Here is a 23504-nt window from a genome sequence, read left to right on the forward strand (position 1 = left end):
ATAATTAGACAAACAAACTTACTCTGGCTGCTCCTGAATTAATGGGAGAGCTCGCAGACTCTTATCAAGCATCTGATGGCAAGTTGCTATTTGAGTTAGAAAAATACCTATTAGTTATTACAAAACTCCGAAGTTTCCCAGCTCAGCTAATTTCTCAGCATTGTTTCCTGCAGTGATGCCACCAGCGCCGGTGTTGTCACCTCGCAGGGTGGTGCCAGGGTGGGACGTGGCATCCCCAGCTCTGTGTCACTGGGGCAAAGCCATGAAGCCACGTGTCCCCATGTCCTCGTGGGTGTCACAGGGCCCGAGAGACCGGGGAAGAGGTGGCTCTGGGGTGAGCTCACTGTGGCCAGTCAGGACCTAAAGGGGCTGGGGGAAAGGAGGGGACAGACTCTTTAGGGTTTGTTGGGACAAGGCAAGAGGAAATTCTCTCCAATCAAAGAGGGGAGATTTAGATTGGCTACAAGGAAGAAGTTGTTTATGTAAAGGTGGTGAGGCGCTGGCTGGCCAGAGAAGCAGTGCTGCCCATCTTGCAGACAGCACAGGTCATGCTGGGGGGCTCTGAGCACTGGCAGAGCTGGGGATGCTCGCTGTGGAGTCACTAAAAGTAACTCACAGGTTGCCTTTAGAGGTCCTTCCCAAACCAAGCTGTGATTCTATGTCTCTCAGCTCTGTCACTCCTCAGTGTCTCTCAGCTCCCTGCAGGTCAGGAGGTCCCGGTGCCCCGTGCTGACCCAGTGCTTTCTGTTTCTCCCTGTGCAGATGGAGATAACGACCTAGACCAAACTGTGTGCACATCAAGGGTGCTTTGCATGATTTGGAGATAGTCAAATGACGGGAGAGGCGAGCGATGGAAGCACTCACAGGATATTTAGAGGAAAAAAAAAGCAGCTTTGCTCTGTTATCTGCGCGCGGTCGCATCTGCGGTCCTCAGTGCGGCTCACGGCGCCCAAACCCCACGGGGAGAGAAAGTCCTGGGATACGGAGAAACGAAGAGGCAAAAAGCGGCACGGACTTTTCTTTTTGCACCATCTGCCTCCTACCACCGTTATCTGAACGGTGGAAATTTCCTACGTTGAAACGTAATGCGAGATCAGAAGAAAATCTTGACTTGTACAAAAAAGACCTGTTCTCCTAAATGGATATGAGCAACTTTGGAAAGTGCAGATAAGGGAAAAAAAAATCAGTTTTTCCCTCCGTTTCAGCAATTTTAAAGCCATAAATTGAGATGTTTCGCCCAGAAAAGCACAGACAGGTGTGCCATAGAGGCCATGAGCTCCTCGCTGCCCACCCTGCTGGCACTGCTGGTGCTGCTGGCCGGCCCCGGGGCTGTGTGCACATTGCGCTCACAGTCAGCAGTGCTGCTGAGGGAGAGCATCCGCATAGTGAAGGACATGCAGAAAGAGGTACGGAGCACAGCACTGGGCCAGGGGGGCTGAGCTGCACTGAGATCTCCATGCAGATGCAGACAGACACACGGACTGCAGGTGTTGTTCACACTGGTATCAATCTCCCTATATTGTTCCTCTCTTCTCTTTCTCTCAAGGCTTCCTGTGGCAAGATGAACGTGACAGATATCTTTGAAGACAGTAAGGTAAGAGGAAAGCCAGATCAAGGGCTGGTAGAGGGGGCTGCGGAAGGTGCTGGGAGAGCAGGATGGAGTCTGCAGTGGGAGCTGCATGGGATGAGGAGCCTGCCAGTGCTGTGGGGTACCATTACCACTTGGGTTCTTCTACAGCCAAAAGGGCCACGGGGAGCACAGTGCTGAGCGTGTGCTTCAGCAGCACAGAGCTTGTTTGTGCAGGGTTTTCAGAAAGGAAGAGAGGAACTTCTTCCTTTGCCTTGGAGCCCCGTGTCACTCTCAGACACCCACACTCACTGATGGTGCTGTGCCTCAGGCACCGTTAGGTGTGCTATCCCTCTTTAGCCCTTTATCTGGAGGAAGGCTCTTCAGTTAGCAGAAGATTCGATGGCAGATAATAAAGCCTCTTTCTGCTCTCAGAATTGCTGCCTAAGGCGAGAGCCCAGCCCCAGAGTTCCTGTTTTCACAGAAAGGGCCCCCTGCAGGCACAAAGCAAGGAGCGGAGCTGGGTCCCTGGGCAAAGGGAGAAGGGAGCAGGGTTTGGGCAAGTGTCAGACAGCTGCAGACCCAGGCCGGCTGCTTATTGGAGGCATTTGAGGTGCAAGCTGAAGAAACAGGAGCAGCAGCAGCTCCCACCTACCCACTGCATTTCCCAACACAGGCAGCATCAGGAAGGCAGCATTCTACGAGAAAAGCAACCGAATGATTTCCTCACCACTGTGGATGCTTTTCTTCTCACCTCATTGGGGCTGAGGATTTGCAGAGCTGCACGAAGCCCAGGCCCAGAGCTGATGTGGCTGAGCTGCACCTGGGGACAGAGGAGGGGGAAGGCTGAGCCACCTTCCCCTTAGACTAGAAATGCATTCTTTGTGCTGTTCTAGCCCACTGAAAAGCTGAACAGAGCAGTCTCTTAAACAGCCACATGCATTTTCTTGCAGATGAAGAGCAGAACTGAGCTCTTGTGTGAAGCTTCCACAATTATCTGGGAGAGCCAGCACTGCCACAAGAACCTGCAGGGCCTCTTCCTCAACATGCGTCAGCTCCTGAATGCCAGCAGCACCCTCAAGGTAAGGCTCTGCCTGTCCCCAGGGCAGCCCACTGCCCTCAGCCCACGGCACCGCATGCAGGTGGATGCTCTGCTGCACCCTGGGGTTCTGCTGCTCACCAACAACTCCATTTATTTGACACACACACACTCTGGGCACGTTGCTCAGCACTTTGCAGCCATGCGCTGCCCAGTTCTCCTCTCAGCCAAGTCCGTGTAGGAAAACCAGGGCACTGGGCCAACACCTTCACAGTCTGTTTTCCATTGCAGGCACCGTGTCCCATAGCAGCAGGCAACACTACTGCAATGGAGAAGTTCCTCAGGGACCTACATGGATTCCTCCAACGACTTGTAAAAGAGAATTTATTGTTTTCTTTTTAATTATTATATTTGATGCTGTATTTCCAAAGATTATTTATAATGATTCTTTAAATAAATATATATATATTTTTGAGTAAATTTGCTGACTGTTTCTAGAGGAAAGATGGGTGCAGATTTGCAGTGTAAGTTGATAGAAAACTGTGCTGGGGTGGTGAATAGAGTTCAGACTGCACTGGTACTGATGGAAGTGGACCTGTAAGGAGTGAATCTTTGCTTAGAAACAGCCCAAGAGAAGCCAGGCTCCAAGCAGTGCCCACACTTCACAGAATCACGTGGCTAAAGCTAGAGAGATGGGAGGGCTGTAAAATGAGTATGGGGTTGAGCAAGTCCCTTGCTAAGTGTTTGACATATTTGACTCCCCCCTCATTTAATGCTCTGGCATAGCCTTTGGTGGCCTAAGAGTAAAGAGGCTGCAGCTGAAAGAATAGGGAAAGAACATAGCAAAAGCAAGCCATGGAAGGGACAATTCAAAGCAGTGGTAGTGGTCAGGCTTTCCCCAATAGCAGAGGGCAGCCTCACAGGTCTATCAGTCTGCAATTTTGGCATGGTGTAGGAAAGGGCCTTGGAAAGTCCCAGGACTGAAGGGTTTGGTTTGTGCATCAACTGAGTCAGAATACTCAGGGAAGCTGCAGAGTTAGCAGACCACAGAAAACCTGTTACCTGCTGCGTGCGCAGGCTGAGACGTCTTCCAGAAGAAATGCAAGGCAAAGGAAACATCACTGCAGGTAACGACTTCATGCTGTGCAGGGGGCACCAGGCCTGCACTGTAGCTCAAGGAAAAGGGTCAGGGTGAGAAGTCTGCTCATCAGTAGCAGCTGTTCAGTGCACGCACACAAGGCAGAGCCATGCACAGCACTGCCTGCGGTTCAGTGCAGTGGCTCCTGCTCAGACTCTCCTGCTCCCAGGGCAGCTCAGGACCCTCCCAGCAGTGGTGCTGCTCCATGGGGCGCATCTCCCAGTCCTCCTCTTTTCTGCAGTCTTGCTGAACCCGCTCTCATGCTGCCCTGCCTGCAGCTCTCGTGACAGACCATTGCAGCAGCATCCCCGCAAGCCCCCCTACAGCTCTGCAGACTGCACTGCTCCAGCTGCCCCTCCTGGCGTCACTTCTGCCTCTCAAAGGATTTACACAGAGGCTGTATGGATGAAGTTCTTTGAAAAACAGGTAGAGGGGGAGAACTAGGAATCAACAATTTTATTTCATGCTCCAGGAACACAATACTGATATGTACAGCGTAGGGAATAAAATTTAACCATACAACAAAGGGTATTAAAATAAACAGTTGGAAAACAAATAAATAGCCAGACACGTTATACAAACAGATAAGCAGTTTTTCTTCTGTACAGAACCAGCTAAGCAGAACTGCTGAGAAAGGTGAGAGCTGGGTGTGCAGGCTGAGTTAGTTACTGAAAGGCACTAAGGACCATTTTCACTTCCCTTGAACCTGAAGAAAGGTTCCATAACAAGTTAATTCTGAAATGATTCATTTACACAGCATTGAACAACACGGCCAGAGAAACTCTCTGCAATTTGCTGGAATGAGGGGAAGCTTTGGTGACGAGATGCAAGGAATGAATAGACATTATATGCATGCTAGAGTTAAGTGGCATGGACGGGCCTGGGATGAAGATGGCTCCATCAACTGAGCCATCAAAAACACACACAAACTTCAGTCCTTCTCCTTTAAGACATGGCAAAGGGACATTTGACATTATTGCAGACTGTCCAGAGCTGCAGAGAGGGCCCATACAGCAAACCTGCAAGCAGGGCTCTGTTTTGAAAGGAAGTTTCCAAAACTTAAGCAAAACAGCACAGTGAAAATGTAAAGCCAAGCTGACAGATCATCATGAAGACTGTTCTACATCAAAACAAAGTCCTCTGGTAAGAGCAGAGAATTTGTTCTCCAAAACAAGCCCCTGTACCAGGAAATCACAACCAGTTCCTCCCAAATCTAATTACAAAGCAGTGCCATTATTTACTTGAAGTTTTTCTCTGCCTCATGGGTCTTTAAAACATGCAGAGCACTTCTGTTTTCAGCAGAAATAACAGGAATTCAACCCTTCCTAGTTAGATTTTACGTGCTGTAAATGCAGAGTCAGGATGCACAGTCCCAGTTTTCATTTGCTGATGATCTGCTGAGTGAAGAATTCAGAGAATTGAAGCACAGTTCAGGAGAAACACCCTTAAGAACCGATTATTCAACAGAGTAAAGCACAGCAACACATTAAACAAGAGGAAATAAAGTTTGCCCTTGTTCTCTGCTCAGTCCAGAACATCCCTGCCTGTTTCTAAACTGGCATTTGAGATATTTCCAGTCTGTCTTAGATGTCAAATTCACCACGATATTCTTAGCTGAAGCACATTCAAAACAAGGTGAACTCCTCGAGAAGAAATCTGACTAGTTTCAATCAGACAAAAATCCTGACTCCTCACCTCTTCCCAAATGCTGGACCAGAAAGAACTGCCAGTGTTTGCAGTCGTAGCTTTGATGCATTTGGGTGACAAAACCAGGCCTGCTCACCTCTGCCCCCAAGATGACGACCAGGTTCTCCTCCCCCAGCACAATCTGAAGAAACACTTCAGAAAAAGCACAGGGGAAGCTGAGAGCTCTTTTTGAATTGCACTGAATACAGCTCCAGATCAACAGGTGCCCCTGCAAGACCCATGGTAACTGTCACAGCTGGAGCTGCTACAGACTGGTGAGGTGCATCCAGCTCAACACTGTGACCATGAGAAAGGGCAATCTGCTCCAAGTGCAGTCAGCACTTCACAGGAATGTTCTGGTAATTGCAGACATGGCTACGATCAGGCATGAGACACCAAGGAGTTGTCTTGCTCCTTATACCAAGCTCTAGTATTCAGTCTGTGTTATTAATCACAGCTTTTTTTTGTAACTCTAGGAAACACGGAGATTAAATGAAAATCATACCTAATTAACACCACACTGACACAGGAACTGCTAAGGTACCTGCAACCGCTGCACTCCAGCAGGAGTTGATGCAGCACACAGCCCAAAGCAGATTCATTTCTGTGACGCAAAAGCAATGCATTGAGAGGTTCAGTGTCTGTTAGCAGCACAAAAAGCAAAGAAAAAGAGCAGCCACCATAAATGGTTATCAGCAGAGACCAGATTTCTTTCCCCTCAAAGCAGTCAGAAAGAGGAGATGGTGCACACAGACATGAACAGCATCAGCTATTTCAGGGGATGTTGCAGCACTGGGACAACTGGGAAATTCACACCTATTCTAACACAGGAGAAATTCATCCTCAGCTGTGGCCAGGGGTGAGACAAATGGAGCCATAGTGTTCAGTCCCCCTGGTGTTAAAGCCTTCCCCTCAAATAATCTCTGCTGTCCAGATCACGACAAAACAATTCACACCAATTGAAACCACTTCCAGCTCAGAAGCATGAAAAGCAGCCAAAGCAATGCAGCAATGCAGCCTTCAGAGGAGGAAAACAGCTCTCTTATCTGTGCATCAGCCCTCACTCTCCACGTTGCCAGCAGATCACACAAATAGACAAAAATCAAAGCACTAGACTACTAGTGTTGCACTTAAACAGAGCATGGTCCCTTCCCACAAACCTCAGGCTAATGTAGCTCTAAGTACTCTTCTACCCAACTACTTTTGGTACAGCAAGACTGCAGATGAATAGAGTTGTGTCTCAAAATACACAACATGATCAGCTTAATAACTACAGTGAAATATTTAAATAAAAAGGCTCGATGCTCTTAACTCAAAGGTTTGCAGCAACCACATTCAAACGGATCAGTGCAACAGAAGACAACAGTGAAAGCTGCCAGTGATGTGCAAAGCAGGACACAGATTTACCAGCATTAAGTTTTAGGATTCCATCGACCATTTGGAGCTATTATGACTAGTACTTGAACACACCTAGAGTCCTCATTTCCTCTACATTTCAAGGATTACCAACAATAGTTCCCTGCACAACACATTGTTTAACACATGGAATTCCACAACCATAAAATATACCAGTTTAATATTATGTTAATATAACATACAGTATACAGGCAACTAAGGAAAAATACATATATTTTTTTTAATTAAAGCTCCATCCCAGCAAGGCATGGATTCTACAGCCACTTCAAACTGTGCCATCTCAACTTCCATATTCTGGCCAAACCTTTCACACTCACTGCTTTAACGGCAATTCTGAACACGTCACACCTACTGCAGCAGGGAGTCAATGACAGCGCCTGGCTTTGCAGAACGTTTTCTGTTTGGAGAGCAGAAAGGAAAGGAAAAAAAACAATAATACCACACACATCATTATACTGTCCAGGAAAGGCAGGGAGCAGCCACTTCTCAGGTCAGAACTACACATCATCGACCTCGTCACAAAGCAGCAGAGCAGCCATGCTGAAATCTTCCCCAACTTTCCAGCAATAAAACACACTGTCAGTGTGTTGAACCAGCAATCAGTGAAATAAAAACAAGCAGCCAGAAGAGGGGAATGTGAAAGCAGGAAATCAAACCCCCCCCCACAGACAAAACTTTCTGGACAATATTTTACCACAGTGAAAGATTTCAGCCTGGTTCTACTACACTTGACATCAGTAACCCTTCTATCATGCAGAATTTTAGCATTTTCTCTTAGCTGTAAGTCATCAAACATTTGTCTCAAGTTTGCAGACACCAGCTTAAGCCTTTCCCTGGGAAAACTCCCCATTACATACAGATACTCCAAAGTTCTTCACCTTCGACCAGTCTTGGGCCTGGATCTTCCCTTTGAAGTCCTCGGCCTCTCTAGCTTCATCAGAGATTGCCTCAAGCTTTCTTCAGTGTAAGCTAAGTAAACATGGGAAAGGTCCACCTCAAAGGGCTAAGGAAAAATAACAAAATACCAGAACTATTTAGTAGGTTGATCAGCTGCTCTTTTGGAACACCAGAAAGACTTCCAACAAGAAAACTGAAGTTGAACAGTTTTCCCATGAATACAAAGGGAATGCACAGAAAGCAGAACTTAAACCTACGCAGTTCAATAAAAGCTCATTAAGAGTTACTCACATCTTTTTCTTTCTTGTCCAGGACAGGAGTCTGCTTCCTCATATTGTTTCCTGTATATGCAACACATTTCTTAAAAAAACCAGAAAGGCCCATTAGTGAAATGTAGTCAGTTTTACTGAGCGCTGTACAGCTCCATCAGTTTATCTCTGGGCTCAGTTAAACTCCTCAAAAGCTTATGCTAACATTAGCTTGTATGTAAGCTAGCTTACCAGCTGCCATTCTCCAATGTCTTCATTCCAGTGAACATAGTTCTCAATCATTTCCTAGACAGAAGATAAGGTCATTGTTAGAGTTGCACAACCTACACTCCAGATGCATCCCAAAAGCCAAGACAAGTTGCTTAAGGACAGCCTTGACCACTCCAAGGTATTTTTAATCCAGGCAGCCATACCACATTCAAAACCCCTATTTTACAGTCTGAAGGCCACAAAAAAACATCACTCCCAAGCTGTGCACAATGAAGTTCCTACTAAAGCATGGATTTACCATTATGTCGATGCAATCACAAGAGCAGTAAGGGCTTTCCACACATGCACATTTGTACTACAGCTTAACAGACGAGTGTCAGTCAAGTTGCCTGTCACTGCCTTTGGAAGCCAATTCATTCCATTTGTTGGTGGACTAAATAATGCTGGAGGGCTAAGTGAATACTGTATATGACCACATCAAAGGCTTCGGCTCCCCATCTGTACCTGGTAGTCCTGAGGAATGAAGTTGTCTATGATAAGCATCTGAAGACGAAGTTCCCTGCTCAGCTGCCGAATGTTCTCCAGTAAGCCTTCAATCTCTCTCTGATGCTCTTGTTGCAGATCTGCCATCTGTGGACCAAGCATATGAGAGGTCAGAACTAATATGACACAATAACAACTTAAAAGAATTGTTTTCTGCCTGTATGTTTTTGGGAAACGAAAGCAAACTCTAGTTAGAAGTACTAGAATATGTCTCTCAAGAATAAACGCTCCTAAATGTTCTAGCTCAGAGATGGTTAAAAACAGCATTAAGTTCTTGGTCTCAGAAAAGATGAAATTGGCTTTCTGTCATTTCAAGTACCAATAGCAGGCAAAGTGTGCAAACAAGTTCCATCTCTGGCAACATCCTAAGGAAAATCTCAGCTCCCGAAGACAAAAACGTGCTTTTCATGAATCAGGAAGGCTTGATACCAACCAAGTGACTGATTGAATGTGACTGAGAGAGAATAAGAGCAACATGCACAAAGAGCAGCAAGCTAAGAGATGTGGGTTTGAGCAGCTGCAAGGCAGGAGACTGGACTGCCAAACAACTTCTATTTTGCTCAGAAATAACCAATGGTTTTCCTTGAAGAAAAGCTCTACAATGTACCCCCATGCAGATCTGACACAAAGCTTAATTTGCTCTTTACAGTGCATAAACCAAGCAGGCAGCACACAAGTATTTCTAAACTGTAGCACTCTAACCAGAGTGACAAAGCTGATGGCTTGCTCTTTCCACCTACAGCTCCTCCACCACAAGCTGAATGCTTCGGAACACTGACCTCTGATTTTGCAGCCATAAGCATGGTCCAAACTTTCTTCAGTTTTTTTGTTTTTCCCTGTGCTTCTTCCTGGAGGCTGGTGTACTTCTCCTCAATGTCCAAGCGTTCTTGCTGTACACAACATTTAACAGACATCCACACATTAGCACAATCAAAGAAAATATTTGCAACAATATGAACAGGAAGGGAAGTAACTCGGACAAAACAAAGCATTTGCCAAGGGCACAGACACCTGGCTTAGCCAGGCTGGCTGACACTCACAATGATCACACTGTCCTGCAGGTGAGCACTGGTTACACATGCCTCTAAAATGTTTGATTTCTACTGAGCTTCAGAGTAGAGTCACATTTCACCCACTTGAAGAGGCAAAGACAAGTAATGGAGTGTCCTACCACTTCCAGCTAGCTGGGAGCACAACCCACCTCCTTCTCCTCGAGTTCTTTGCGAAGCTGCTCTGCTCTCCTCCTTCGTTCTTCCAGCTCCATATTTGATTCTTCTAGAAGCTTCTCTTGTTCTTCTGCTTTTGCCAGCAAGTCCACTCCTCCTACAATCACCTTCTTCTCCAGCGCAGACAGTTTCTCCAGCAGGGACTGGTGCTCTTGTCTAGAGAGAGACAGGTAAAGTTGGGAACTTCCTGTCTTAAAGTGCTCACAAGGCAGCCAGGTTCAGCTCAGTTTTTACATCCCAGACAGCACTTATAGGGCTTGAAAAACTTGCCTAGCTGCAAAGGCTTTAAAGTAGGGGTGAGGCAGTGCACAGGGATTTCCTTAACTCCAGCTCCCATCACTTTCATGCAAACAAAACCAACTCAGCAAACGAGTCTCTCCTGCTGCAGTTTCCCTCTGTCAGGGGCTGCCAGGCACCAGTGGTGTTACCAGGATACCCAGGGTGCTCCCTCCCACCCCAAGGGCCCAGGCACAGCGATGCTGGGATGCAGACAGACTGCAACAGGTTGTAATGGAACAGAAGCAAGCGAAACGAGGTCACAACAGTGCAGCTGAGAGATAAGCCAGGAACTCCAGCAGCTGTTGAGCATGCCCACAACATGGTCCTGGGCTGTAAGGAACCCACTTTGCTATACAGCTACTGCCCACTAGCAAGAAGTACAGCAGTTCTGCTACTCTTCACTGGCCTCCAGAGTTTCGGAGGATTCGTTTTAAGTTTCTAGGCCATCTCAACTAGATAAGGCTAAGAGAAGAGTGGTAGAAGAATGAAGTTTCTTTTTGCTACCTGCTCTAATCTGCAAGCACAGAGGAAGCTCCTCTTTCACTCTGATAACAGCAAGAGCTGATGTTCAGCTTACACAAAGCTCGACTAGCATCTCACCATGCATCTCCACATATTGATATCTGACTTGTAGATTAAGGGAGGAAAAACCCACAACACCACAAAAACTACTCAGAGCAGGGCACTCACTGAGCTTTAAGCAAATCTTTTTCTCTCTTCTCCAGTTCAGCTCTGGCTTTATTTCTTTCTTCTTCTTCCATATCAAGCTTAGTTTCAAGAGCTTTTCTCTCCTCTTCAATCTTTGCTTGCATCTCTACCATCTTATCAGGGGAAACTTTCTTTTTCCCTTTCAAAGAGTGGGGAAAAAAATATTTCACAAAAATAATACAGTCTCTGTATCACAGCATTTTTCTTCCCCTCCAGTTAAAATTTAATTCAACGTTTAAGTGCAGTTATCGATGTCAGAACTCATGGATTCCAAGCTGAGCACATCTCAGTCTTTCAAATCCCATTTTAATGTTTGCTTATTTGCCTCCAGTGCTTACAACAAAATACATGAAGAATACTTGTGGAGAAGAAACATTGCCTAAAGAGAAGCCTGAGTCAGAATCCTGGATGCCTTAATTACGCAGATTAGACCAACTGAAGGAAAAAATTAGATTGGAACCCAGCCTATACAGATCTCCCCAAAACCACAAGTCTCCCACAAGTTTTACATCCCCCTTTACTCGTTACAAAATGACAAACCCTTCCCTTTGTTTTGCTCTTCTCTGGACATGAGAGAATTACCCACAGAATCCAGATGCCTAGATACTAATAGAAACTGTCTAGTATTAAGAGACTTTCACAGTGATGTAATGCATATGGTCAAAGCACGCTTGAAAATGTTGTTGCTCACTAAAAGGCTTATTTCCCTTCAGTCTTCGTGCCATTCACTTTTGTTTATATTCATTTATAACCTCCAGCAGAGGCAAAGATACACTGGCACCTGTAAGCATGCATGCACACAAGAGCACCGTAAGGACCTCAGCGCTACAGCAGAAAATATCTTGGCTTCCATCTGCTAAATTTAGGAGCTAGATCCCTAACACTCATTTCTGGATCTGCAGAGAAAATCCCTCACCAGTTAGTTTTCAGGTAACCCAAGTTGGAAGTTTTATTTCAAGAAGTGTTATACAGAGATCATCACATGAAGAGGTGAAGCAGATAAAGGTTTCCAACATGCTGTTACACAGCCCTGTGTGTTCTCAGTTTTGGAGACCAGTGAACTACACTGAGTGGGAGGAGCTTGAACGAGCTGTGCAATTGTATTGTGAGGGGCTGAAAAATCTATTAGTGAAAAATCAAAATGACACCAACCTGCTTGATCTTGCATTAAGAGGAAGTAGAAAGCACATCGCAGAGAGGCAGCGTACACATACAACGGAGGAAATAAAATATATTACTGCTTGATCATTGGAACAAAGTTCATCAGCATCAGAACAAGCACTGATTTTACATGCATGTTTCTAGAGTAGAAAACGGAATAATCACTAAGAAATGAAACCCCATCAGAGTGAATATTAACGAATCACCATTTTGTGCTAAAGCACAGAATGTTTCTGCAGCGTCCTTTGCATGTCCAGGATAGTTTGAACTCACTCCTGCATTCCTCTGCCCATCCAATGCAGTGCAGAACTTAACGTAACATTACGAGCCTGCCGCAAAGATCATGCCCTAAGAAACAGATTGGAGGTGTCTTCTTCATTAACAGACCTAACGTTTTTTCCCCTTCCTGAAGGCAGCCAATTCTCTTAAATTACCTGCAAAATCTTAGCATACAGAAGACTTAAGTTTTAACCAAGTTAAACCCAGCCAATTTTCTTGCAAGATAATGACAATGGCACATAAGATATTAGTAGGTTAATTGGCAGTAACTGATGCTTCCATAGAGGTATAGAGCCAGGTTTGGTTATTGAAGCAAATGCAGTAAAAAAAGCAGGACAGGGAAAAGATGAAAGGCACCACATGCAGAAGGGCTACACGTGAGGACAGTTAATATCCCAAACCACACAGACGAACCACAAAAGCTCAGTGCAACCTCTGCAACATCTTCAGACTTGAAGGAGATGGACTGATCCATCCATCAGTGGTTTGCTGTTAACTGCCCTCATCCAAAGAGAAATATTCAGGTTTTGAGCAAGCTTCAAAAGAGCAAGTTTGAAGCAAGCAGGTTTCCAAGTGTATCACCATTATCCACAAGTCACACTTAGGCTATGAGCCTTCTTACCTGTGACCACTTCCCCTGAGCTGATGCTTTATACTAACACAGCTACTAACATTAATTTAGGTGTAAACTAAAGGTTAGGTGTACACAGCAGGACTTCCCAGGTTCCCCACACACAGAAGTGTGGATTACAGCTAAACACTACAACCACAACGACTGGTAAAGCTCCTACAAGTTCAAAATATGATTTTTTTGTTTGTGTGATTAAAAGCAAACACTGACTGTAAGTCTTTCAAAGGAACAGCTTTCTTCCTCTGATCAGGAGCAGACCAAACTTTCCTCGCTGCTAGAAATCAAGACCCTTTGTTCTTCTCAACTGCGCCCTCCTGTGGCAACCAAAAACTTAACCTCATGAGGCAGTCTGAAGAAAAAGCAGCAACCACTGCCCTGGTTTTGGGTTGTTCTTTGAAGGTCTGCCAAAATAAAACCAAACTGTTAAGAAGTTTTCCTTCTAAGTACAAAACTAGTGTAGCTTAACTGCTGACTGTTCATTCATTCAGTCCAAACTTAGTTTCAGGAAGGCAACATCCAATATAACGTAACACCTTCCAAGAAGAAAGCTGCTCACACTTTTTCCTGACATTTTAGAGGGATTGTTTAAAACAGGAATTGCAAGCTTCCAACCTAAGTTTCCCAAATGTCTTTAAATCTTGTTAAGTAAGCCTACTGAACCGCTCGCCATTCCCCCGTCTTGCTGACAATGTGCACATCAAACCACCATTTCAAGCGTGAAAGCAACAAAGGAAAGCCATGCTTTAGCCAAATTGTAGGTTCAGGTTCATCTTCCAATAGACATAGCAGGGAAAAGTGCAGCACTGCAAAATGAAATGCACAGATCATGGAAAGGCCAAAGCTTAAAGGACTTAAGAGCTCCCACTCACTAGTGAAGGACTTATCCAGAGGTTTCTCTATGACAGAGCATGTGGAGTCTGAACTACTGCTGCTGCTACTGCCTGGAAAACAGAAATGAGTCCCACAGAAAAACCCAGAGAGGAAGAAACATGCAGATGGGAAGTTAGTTCTAAGGAAAAGAAACCCAGAAGAGACAGCAAAATAGTTTTAAAAGGCACAGAGTTCTCATTAGGAAGCATTTGCTAGAATCCCCCCCAGACTCAGCTTGCAAAGCCATCGTTTCCCAGCACAGAATGGCATGCTCAGAGAGACAGTTCAGTTAAAACCCATCTTAACAAGCCTATAGCTTAAAATCTCATGCCAAGGCTGCTTCCATTTCAAGCAATAGCACAGAAAAACAGATCACAGTGAAGGTGGCTGTGGATATCTACAGTAACAGAGGATTCAGTGACCAGGATCCTTCCCAGTGTACATGGCAATGTACACTTCCCAGTCTAGAAGAGAGAATCAGCTTACGCAGCTGAGGATCAGCTACTGTGCAAGCTCCTGCTGAGCACAGCCTTACTTAGGGAACTTAACTTCCAAACAAGCTGCTCTCATTAAGCAACAGCTATTTCCCCTCTGTTCTTTTCAAGCAGTATTTTAAAGACAGCTTTCTCTTGTGGCAGATTTGGGCAGAAATTATTCCTTGATGGACAGAATGGTCAATCTGTTGATCCTCCTGCTTCTAGAAAGCACCAACGGGGAAAAATGAAGTAAAATGGTGTGTTACAACCAACACGAGGCTTGGAATTGTCATTTATGATTCTGCTTGGACAGACAGATCAGAATGAGGGGAATCTACTTAATGCAGGAATGCTGTTTAAAGAGATGCGAGTGATTTAAGACAGGAAGTCAGCTGAAATGCCAGCGTTTACTGGACAAATTGGAAATTAAAGCACAGCACTGGGCTTGACTTCCCTACTCCCCATGAATAAACAAAGGCTCAGGGGATGCAGCAGGTTCCCTACAGTTCTCCATGGTACAGTGACCTGCAATTCTAGGCTCAGCAGCATCCTCTGGGGCTTAGACACTACGTGCTAGTTTATCACAGTGTAGGATAAAGTAGACTTTGCCATGGGATTTCCAGAGTGTCCCCAAATAAGGGATGTGTGGCTCCCATTTAGCTTTTCAGCTAGCACACAGACACCCCCAAAGGTCAAGTTTTTCCTCTATCAGCATAAAATAGGACGCCAGAATGAAGCCAGTTACTGAACATCCACAGGACAGACGAATCCTTTGCCTCCACCACAGCCAAAATCCCCACCTAAGCCATGAGAATGGCTATAAAGGAATACATCTGCCGACCTCTGATTTTTGGTGTCTTCCTCCTCCCATCTCAATGAGAGGGGAAGTTCCACAACATGAGTCACAAGCCATACGCAGCCACCTTGCGGCAACCAGGGAACCACCACAGAAGAGGATGTCACCACAAGCACAGCTACCCAAGTGGAAGCAGATACCACACAGGAGCGGAGCCGTCGGCTACAGAGACGGCACCAAAGAGCCGTGTTTCTAGGGAGGCATGATAATTGCAGCGGCAGTAGGGCAGCCCTACAACTCCACTTCTCCCTGCCTGGCTCTACAGTTCCTGACACAAGCTGCTGGGCAAAAGGAAATTGGTGGCACTGACAGGATTCTCTGCTGCCTTACCCCGCCGTTTCTTCCGCTTCTCCCCATCTTCTCCAATCTCCCCATCATCCTCTTCATCTTCTTCTTCAGAAGAACTTGTCTCAGAACCAGATATCTCTTCTCCTAGAAACAAAAAGTATGCTTTTTGATGCTTCATTGACTTGTTATTGTGACAGCAGCACTTACCTGAAGTCAGCAGTGTCTGATATCAGCCTATGAGTAGCAGCAGAAGTCAATCACTTTCGAGGAGATGGCTTGCAATAGCTTTGGAAAATTAAGGCTATATAATGCCATATAATGCTGCCAAGTCAGTGTGTATGGTAAGTACCACTCGTATGGTAAGTACCACTCACTATGGTAAGTACCCTCGTATCCTTGAAATGCTACATTATGTTTGCTTAGAAGAAATTCACAATACCTTCACTTCCATCAGAGGCAGAAAATGGTCAAATGAACAACGCTATCTGTTCTATAGTTCAGTACCTACAACTTTAAGAAGTCACCTGTAGCACACTAGGGACGAAACAGCTATGTCTAGATTCCAGGCCCTGAAGAAAGCATTGCTATTTCCTGCTTCTCCTTAATGGCAGAAGTTCCAAGCAGTAAGCCTTACTGGAGTTACTGCTAGAGCTCTTTTGTGCTGTGAGCATCTTTGGAGATGGATGTTATATCAAGGGCATTATTCAGGAAGAATCCTTCTGGAAAGATCCTTGAATGCTGGTGGATTAATCAATATCACAAGCCCATAAAGTTCCAAAGCTTAAAGAAGCTTCTTGTTTCTTCTACGCACTAATTAGATAGTCAGTCTCAGTTCTAGCCACACAAATTCATTTCATTTTAGTCCAAATTGGATCTCACCTCAAGCAAAGAAAACATTTAGCTTTCGTTATCACGCACTTTAAATCCCTACACCACATCCAATCATACCCAGAGACCCCTCAGGTTCTCAGCACACACTAAATTCAGTCCAGAATCCACCACCTTATGCTAGTGCCAAGTGCCACCTAGCGAGCAAAGCCAGGCCCTGCGCTGGGAGCATCCTGCTGGGTCATCAGGGCCAGAACAATGACTTGCAATCAGCTACTGAATTCACGAGACACTTTCAAATGGTCAAGACTTCTCACAGAAGCAGAACGAGCATCAGTCTGGAGAGAAATACTAGGTGGAAGGGGAATCTCACCTTCTTCCAGTTTTTTCTTAAGCTCTTCAATTTCTTTCTGAAACTGACGCAGCAAAGCATCCTTGGGGTCTTCATTAATCCTGGCCTTGTTCTTAATGTTCTTGGCTCGGTTTGCGTATCTCAGAGTGCTGATAGTCTCATCGTAATTGTAGTCTGCTGGACCAATGTTTGCACACTAACACATGGAAGAACAAGTTAATGGAGCGTAAAGAATCAGAGTCCAGAACAAATGACCTCACAGGAACCCAGCCTTAGCTCCAACAATACGGTACTGCCATCCTTTCCCAAGCCTTCCTGCTGCTTTTACATCGAGGTTGCTTTTGTCTGCCTAAATACAGCTTGTACTTCATCTTACACATGTGTATTTACATCCTGTTTAGATCCTTGCCTGTGCAGACAGGAGGCACCAAAAGCATGCAAAAGGTTTTTTCAACTGCGATGCTCCGAAAAGAACAGGTAAATGGCAGGCTGTTCTCATGGCAAAGTCACTATGCTATCCCTGTATGAACAGCTGCAATTTACGAAAGCATCTCAGAGCTTACCATCATGGTTTTAGAGTTGCCCCCCAGGGAATCCTGAAGGAGTCGTGTAAGCTTGGAGTTGCGGTAGGGCACATGAGTGCTTTTGCCATCCACCAGTGCAGAAATGACATTCCCCAGGGTAGAAAGAGAGAGGTTGATCTTAGTAGCTTCCTTCAGTCGCTGCCCCGTTGCTCCGGTTTTTGCTTGTCTTTCAGAACCCTGGAAAAGGAAAAGGAAGCAAAAGCAATTGCAACAAAACCTGCCATGTGATCTCTCTCCAGATAGCATAGCTACCCCTAAATTGTTGCTAATGGTCAACTCACAAAGCACCTCCATCATTACTAGAGGACCTAGCTATATACCTCAGACATCATTAACAAGACAAGTGACAGGTGCCAACTGAAGCTTTCGGTGCCAGCAAATTCTGAATTGCTGGAGGTAACAACTGAGAAAAATACAGTTTTGTCCCTGTGAATGAAAATATTGTTAGAAACAAGTCAGCAGTTACAAGGCACCTCAGCTCCTGTCTTTTCTACCCAAGGTCAAGGGAATGAAGTGACACTGCAATTGTTCTACAGGTAGTTTCAGAGTGTGACATAAACACACCTCATGTAAATAAAGTAACAGATAGCACACAGGGCTTTGAGCATTCCCTTCCTTGCCTGTTCTCCAAGTGAAGGTACTCCAGTGTACAATCTGGGCTACAAAGCCTTTTATCAACACAACTACTTTGGTTCAAAGTGAGCAACAGAGGGTGGGAACTTGCACTAGTGAAGAACTGCATGGTCACAATCCCCCAAGGATGATTACACTGGAAAAAAACAACTTTGCAAAGATCCAGCTCTGATATCCAGCATGCTCTTTCCAGTGCAGTCTATATTATTTACAACTACTTCACAGGAAGAACAGAGCCCTCATACAGCACAAGGCCACATACCCTAGAGGCTCTTTCTGGCACACATCTGATTTAAAGCATTGAGCGAATACTCCCTACAAGTCAACTGTCAGACAGAATTCCAGGCTTCAAAGCCTTTCACAGTCCTGAGGAGCCATGCCCACCACGTTTTGTGGCAGCAGCTGCTGGTTCTACTCACAGCAAGATCCACGAGGTGCAGTTTGCCCATGCGCACGTGCATGTTCCCATCAACTCCCTTCTCACTGCACTCGATGGTGATGGTGAAGATGGCGTGCGAGCGAGAGCTGTGCTCGTTCATGTTTGTGGCACCAACAGAACCTTTCAATTGAGAAAAAGATCAACGAATCACACTCGATTCAATCCCAACTCTACACGCAACCCATTTTTTCAGAAGATGGAAAAGATGCCCAGGCTCAGCAAACTGTGCTGGACACTGAAGTTGTAGCACAGCCTAGACTAGAAGTGTTGCTGCCTTCAGTAGGTCCAAGCTGACCACAGGTCCCATCCAAGAGCAGCAGTAGCTCTCATTTGTTTCTTTTTAAAAGTTATTAAAAAAAAAAAAAAAAAAGTCACTAGCCTAACACTTTGGCAGCTGATCCATGCAAAAAGCTGCTTTTTTTTTTTAAATAAATAAGAGCAAAGCAATCCACATGAGCAGCAACAGTAACTCAGAATTTTACTTTATAAAAGAGCTTAATTAAGTCTTCCAGAAAGCATCAACAACCTTCTATTCACAACACAGGGCTAGTCTTTGGTCATCCAGATTAGAACAGAAGGAAAGAACCATGACAAGCACTCGTAGCCCTGACAATGCTGACTGCCTTCACTGCTTCCCCCTGCCTGGCTGACTGAGGCACAGCCTACTTCACCTGTCCCTGCACAAAAGGCATTAGGGAGGGACATCAGACAGCATCAGGTCTAGAAGCAGGATCTCAAAGTCTCAAAATCAGACCCTCACTCTGTCTGACAGAGCTGTCAGCCTGCCCACTGTGGGACTACGTACGGTTCTTGTGGCCCAGAGTCATGATTCTGTCCATATCATCTGCGTTGTTTACGACATAAGCTGAAAGGTCTTTGATATAAACTCCCACATCAGGTCTCTCTTTAACCTAAGAGAAAAACAGTTTAGAGGGAGCATGCTTAGAGCCCACACAGCAAATCTCAGTGGCACTGTATTAGTACAGTGATTTACTCCCCCAGATTCTAGTTTGCACAGAGAACACTGCAGTACTCCAAAAGGATAGCTAGGGAATCAAGACTCAAGCAGGATAATACTTCATTGGTCCTCCCTAGAGGCAAATACAGATTTCAAATCTCAGATTTCAAATCTCACTAAGTCCTAGAATGACTGCCAAGAGGCCTTTGCAGGAGAACTGCACGGATGAAACTGACTCAGCAGAGAGCCATTTTCTCACTGTACAACAGAGCAAATTGAAGAGACTCAGAGAAATCATGGTGATATCCAACTGCTGCTGTATCTCAAAGGAAACACTGCACACACTGAGGAGTCCAACCTCCCGGCTCCCTTCAGATGCTCTCTGGTCTTTCCAATAATCTTGCTCAAGGAGGTGCAACAAGCATCAGATTCAGAAGAGCAGGCTCACCTCTAATCTCTGTGACTGGTCTTTTCCTAGCAGGTCCCGCACTTCTTCATTGTAAATTTCCAGGTAAGACACACGAACTAAAAACCTGAAGGCAAACAGTTGGGAAGCTTTCTTAACAAGATATTTGTTAAAGTCCAGGAGACACGGAATGCAAAGAAAAAGCACCCATACATAAATACATTCCTGCCACCCCATCAAGAATGGCCTAAGTCATTACTGAGGTCAGGCTTCTTCTCCAGATGGACAAACAAAAGACAGGAGCAGTAAAGGAAGGTGTTTACCTTGTATCCCCCTCTGCTTTGGCAATGTGACCAAATATATGGGCGAAGGAATTTGGAATAATGCCTCTAAGCTCAGGAACTGCTCTGACCCCTTCCATGGTAAAAGTCTTGCCTGTTCCAGTCTGCCCATATGCAAAAATAGTGCCTGAAGAACAAGAACATACTAATGAATGTCATGCAGTTGTATAACTGTAGTTTTACCTCATCAATTCTCAGCCTAATAGCACTAAACACATTTTTATGGACTTGAAACTTTTCACCCTCTCCAGTACGCATTGTCAATGCTATGAGAAACAGAAATGCTGGACAACCACGGCAAAAATGTTCAAGCCACTGCTTTATCCAGCCTGAAAAATATTTAAGAAGTAGTCAGCTTGTTTGAGCTGTATAGAGCAATTAAAGGGTTGAGAATCAGTAGACTTATGGCTCACACGCAAATAATTAAAATCAGACTAATTAAGAGCATCGTCAATTAGAGAAAGATCATTATATACCAACCACAAAACGACTGCTAGCACTTCAAGCCACAGCAGAAACATGAGGCTCCCACAACACAGGTCGCAGTACAAGTGTCCAGCTCTGAAACTGCAAATGCAGCCACAGTTTGGACTAGATAACCATCCCCAAGGAAACCAACGAGAGAGTTTACTGAGACCTCAGCCCAGACATTCCAGAAACACAGAGGTTAATTAATTTTGTCCCAGCACAAAATGAGCTCAACTCAAATTAAGCTCATTGTCAAGTCACTGGCATTACTGTTGGGAAGAAATGAATTTTAATCAGCTGACGATGGGTGTGTTAGCACAAAAGCTTATTAGGTATTTTGCAAACCTTTAAAAACCTTCTTAATCTGTTGCTTACAGCACAGATCAGAAGCAGTTACAGAAAGCAGTAATTTGTTACCTTATTTCAGTATTCTTTCTTCTACACGTTGTATTTGCATGCATAACAAACACACACAAACCACGGACATGTTCTTCCCAGCTGCAGGAAGCAACCAATTATCTGCCAGGCAGGGCTGATGGGTGTAACTAGTCATCTTAGTTTGTAACAGCAAGTTTTAGAGATGAAAATGCAGCACTTATATGCACAAGAAGAATAGGCATACCTAGATACTGCAGGACCATGGCAGCTGCTGGGGTACTGAAACTGTATAGCCAAGAGTCGCTGAGAATTCTGATAATGAAATAAAGTGTATCTCCTTTGCAGACAGAAGACAGAGAATGAAAACATACAGCTCACCAGCCTCACTTGCTCACTGCTGTCTCCCACTGTTAGCAACCTCAGCACACACCACCATGGTGGTACTCAGTAAGGAGCACCATCTGGTTGCTGCAGGTCAGAGGCCGGAATAGAAACAAGAGATGTGGCCCTCGTAAAAGAAGGCTTCCTGTCAGATCATCGGGGACACCAACAGCACAAGGAACATAGATGAAATAAACCAGGAATTTACCATTGTAGCCTTCCAAGACGGAGTCAATAATAGGTCTTGCAGTTAGGTTATAGACATCCAGCTGCTTACTCTCTGGTCCAAAAACAGTGTCAAATGTGAATGTCTTGGGAGGTTCATTGGACGAGTCTGCTTTGTGGACTGTGATGGTTCCTCTCATCTCATCCACGCTGACTGCCATTTTGTACCCCGTCGCTTTCTCTCGCTCGTTAAGGGGCCGGCACCGAACAACCACCTTGACATTATCACAGCTCTCTGGCCTGTCCGGCTTCTCAGGCTTGTTGATCTGCAATTATGAAAAGGCAAAACACTCACAGGCTGCAGCACTCCTGTAACAAACCCATGTGCTTAAGCTGTAGACGCATGCTTCTCAGCAGAAGCATAAAAGCCACACTTAGCCCAGGACTGGTTTATAATTAAAGCTAAGGGAATACCCTGCACTTACTCTGTCAAAGCAATCTTCTGTTTGCAACTGCGGAAACCAAATGAGTAAAACCTGAGAATTTCATTCATCTGTTAAATCCTTCAGCAAACAACTTCGTGCCTGCAAACAGCTTGCTGGAAGCAGAGGCTTTTGTGCCACTCCTTTAAATTCACGGAGCTTGTTGTCCGAATAGGGAGCACAAGGAAACAACCTCAAACCTCACCGATGACATCAGCAGATAGCAGCGGGCATTGGCTGAAGGGAATTCAGACAAGCTTCAGTGCGTTTGTTGAAGGTGAACGACTCTGAAAACTCAAAGGTTGGCTCACAGGACTTCACACAGCCTTTCTCTCTCGGTTACAGACGCGGATTTGGACACTGAGCTGACTGACAGTGCTGACAACGCTTCTCCTGACAGAGGAGCTCCAAAAGCCGCTGGTCGCAGCCCGAGGTGCCGCCCGCTGAGCGATGCCACGGATCAGCACTCAGCCGTTTGTAAACCCTCGGATGTCAGCAAGGAACAAACCGCTCCCGAGCTCCTCGCCTCCACATCCGCAGGGCCTTTAGCAGAGGCTCTGACAGACGCAGAGCTGCTCCCATCTGGGTGGGGAGGGATCTCGCATCCCACATCCCGCACCCCACATCCCCCCCCCCAGGACGGCACAGATGCAGCAGTGAAGCCGCACGGAGAATCGCGCCGTCACCTCTAAGGCTCCGCGCCGGGCCCGCGCCGCCCCACCGATCCCCACGGGCCGCGGTTCCCGTCAGTGAAAAATCAAAGAGTGCGAGAAGCGGCCCGCGGCGTCCCCAGCCGCCATCCCGCTCCCAGCCCGCCCCACGTTCCCGTGCCCCGGCGCTGCTCACCGGCATGGCGGCGCAGCGCGGCCGCGAATCGCCGCCGGTCGCAGGAGCCGCGGGGCCGCACGGCGGAACAATAACAGCACCGCGCCTGCGCCCGCCCCCACTGCCCAGGGCTTCGGCCAATCACCGCGCGCTGCGGAGACCTCGCAGCCAATAGCTCGCGGGGAAAGGAGGGGCTCGGCCCGCCCCCAGCCACCACGGGAGCCGAGCCGCAGCCAATGGCGTGAGCGGAGAGGAGGAGGTGGGAGGGACAAAGCCGCGGCGTGAGGCGGGGCGTCGCCACGGGAACCACGGGACGGAGCGGCGGAGGGCGCGTGATGGAACCCGGCGCGATGATCGCCCCGCGGGGTTCCGGCCGCGCTCCGGGCCGACACGGCCTCAGCGCCGCACTCCCTCACAGATCCGTCCGTTTCTCCATACGTTCCTCACACACGCAGTTATTTGTGTAGACTCCCAGTGCAAAAGCACAGACCGTCAGCGAGGAGCAGGGCCCGGCTGCCACGAGGGCTCCTGCGCACCGCGACGTGACCGGAACGACAGAGCCGCGATGAGCGGGGCTGCGGCAGCGGGGTACCCGGGAAGGGACGGGCGCGACGCGGGGCTGTGCCGAAATCAGCCCGTCACCCCACGGCAGAGCCCCGCCCGGAGACCGCGCTGCAGCGCCGCCTCGAGAGCGGAGCCGTGACGGCGGAGCGCCTCCGCTCCCG

General features: G+C 46.5%; 2 protein-coding genes across 2 annotated transcripts; one reads left to right on the top strand and one right to left on the bottom strand.

Moving 5' to 3' along the window:
* Positions 1-1271: 1271 nt before the first annotated feature.
* Positions 1272-3407, top strand: LOC306951750 (uncharacterized protein; the record flags this gene model as incomplete). The annotated part of the gene is made up of 5 exons (XM_079542278.1): positions 1272-1406; positions 1547-1594; positions 2521-2649; positions 2898-2978; positions 3393-3407. The coding sequence occupies 5 exons, from the start codon at positions 1272-1274 to the stop codon at positions 3405-3407; spliced, it is 408 nt and encodes a 135-aa protein (XP_079398404.1).
* A 3787-nt stretch (positions 3408-7194) lies between these two features.
* On the bottom strand, positions 7195-22806 carry KIF3A (kinesin family member 3A; the record flags this gene model as incomplete). Its single annotated transcript, XM_079542279.1, has 18 exons — positions 7195-7243; positions 7725-7849; positions 8035-8103; positions 8244-8297; positions 8727-8852; positions 9545-9655; positions 9967-10147; positions 10961-11117; positions 13919-13990; positions 15582-15683; positions 16741-16915; positions 17283-17480; positions 18356-18495; positions 19181-19286; positions 19782-19866; positions 20063-20207; positions 21516-21798; positions 22801-22806. The coding sequence occupies 18 exons, from the start codon at positions 22804-22806 to the stop codon at positions 7195-7197; spliced, it is 2184 nt and encodes a 727-aa protein (XP_079398405.1).
* Positions 22807-23504: the final 698 nt, after the last annotated feature.

Source organism: Tetrao urogallus, assembly GCF_951394365.1.
Source record: "Tetrao urogallus genome assembly, chromosome: 14".
Lineage (NCBI taxonomy): Eukaryota > Metazoa > Chordata > Aves > Galliformes > Phasianidae > Tetrao > Tetrao urogallus.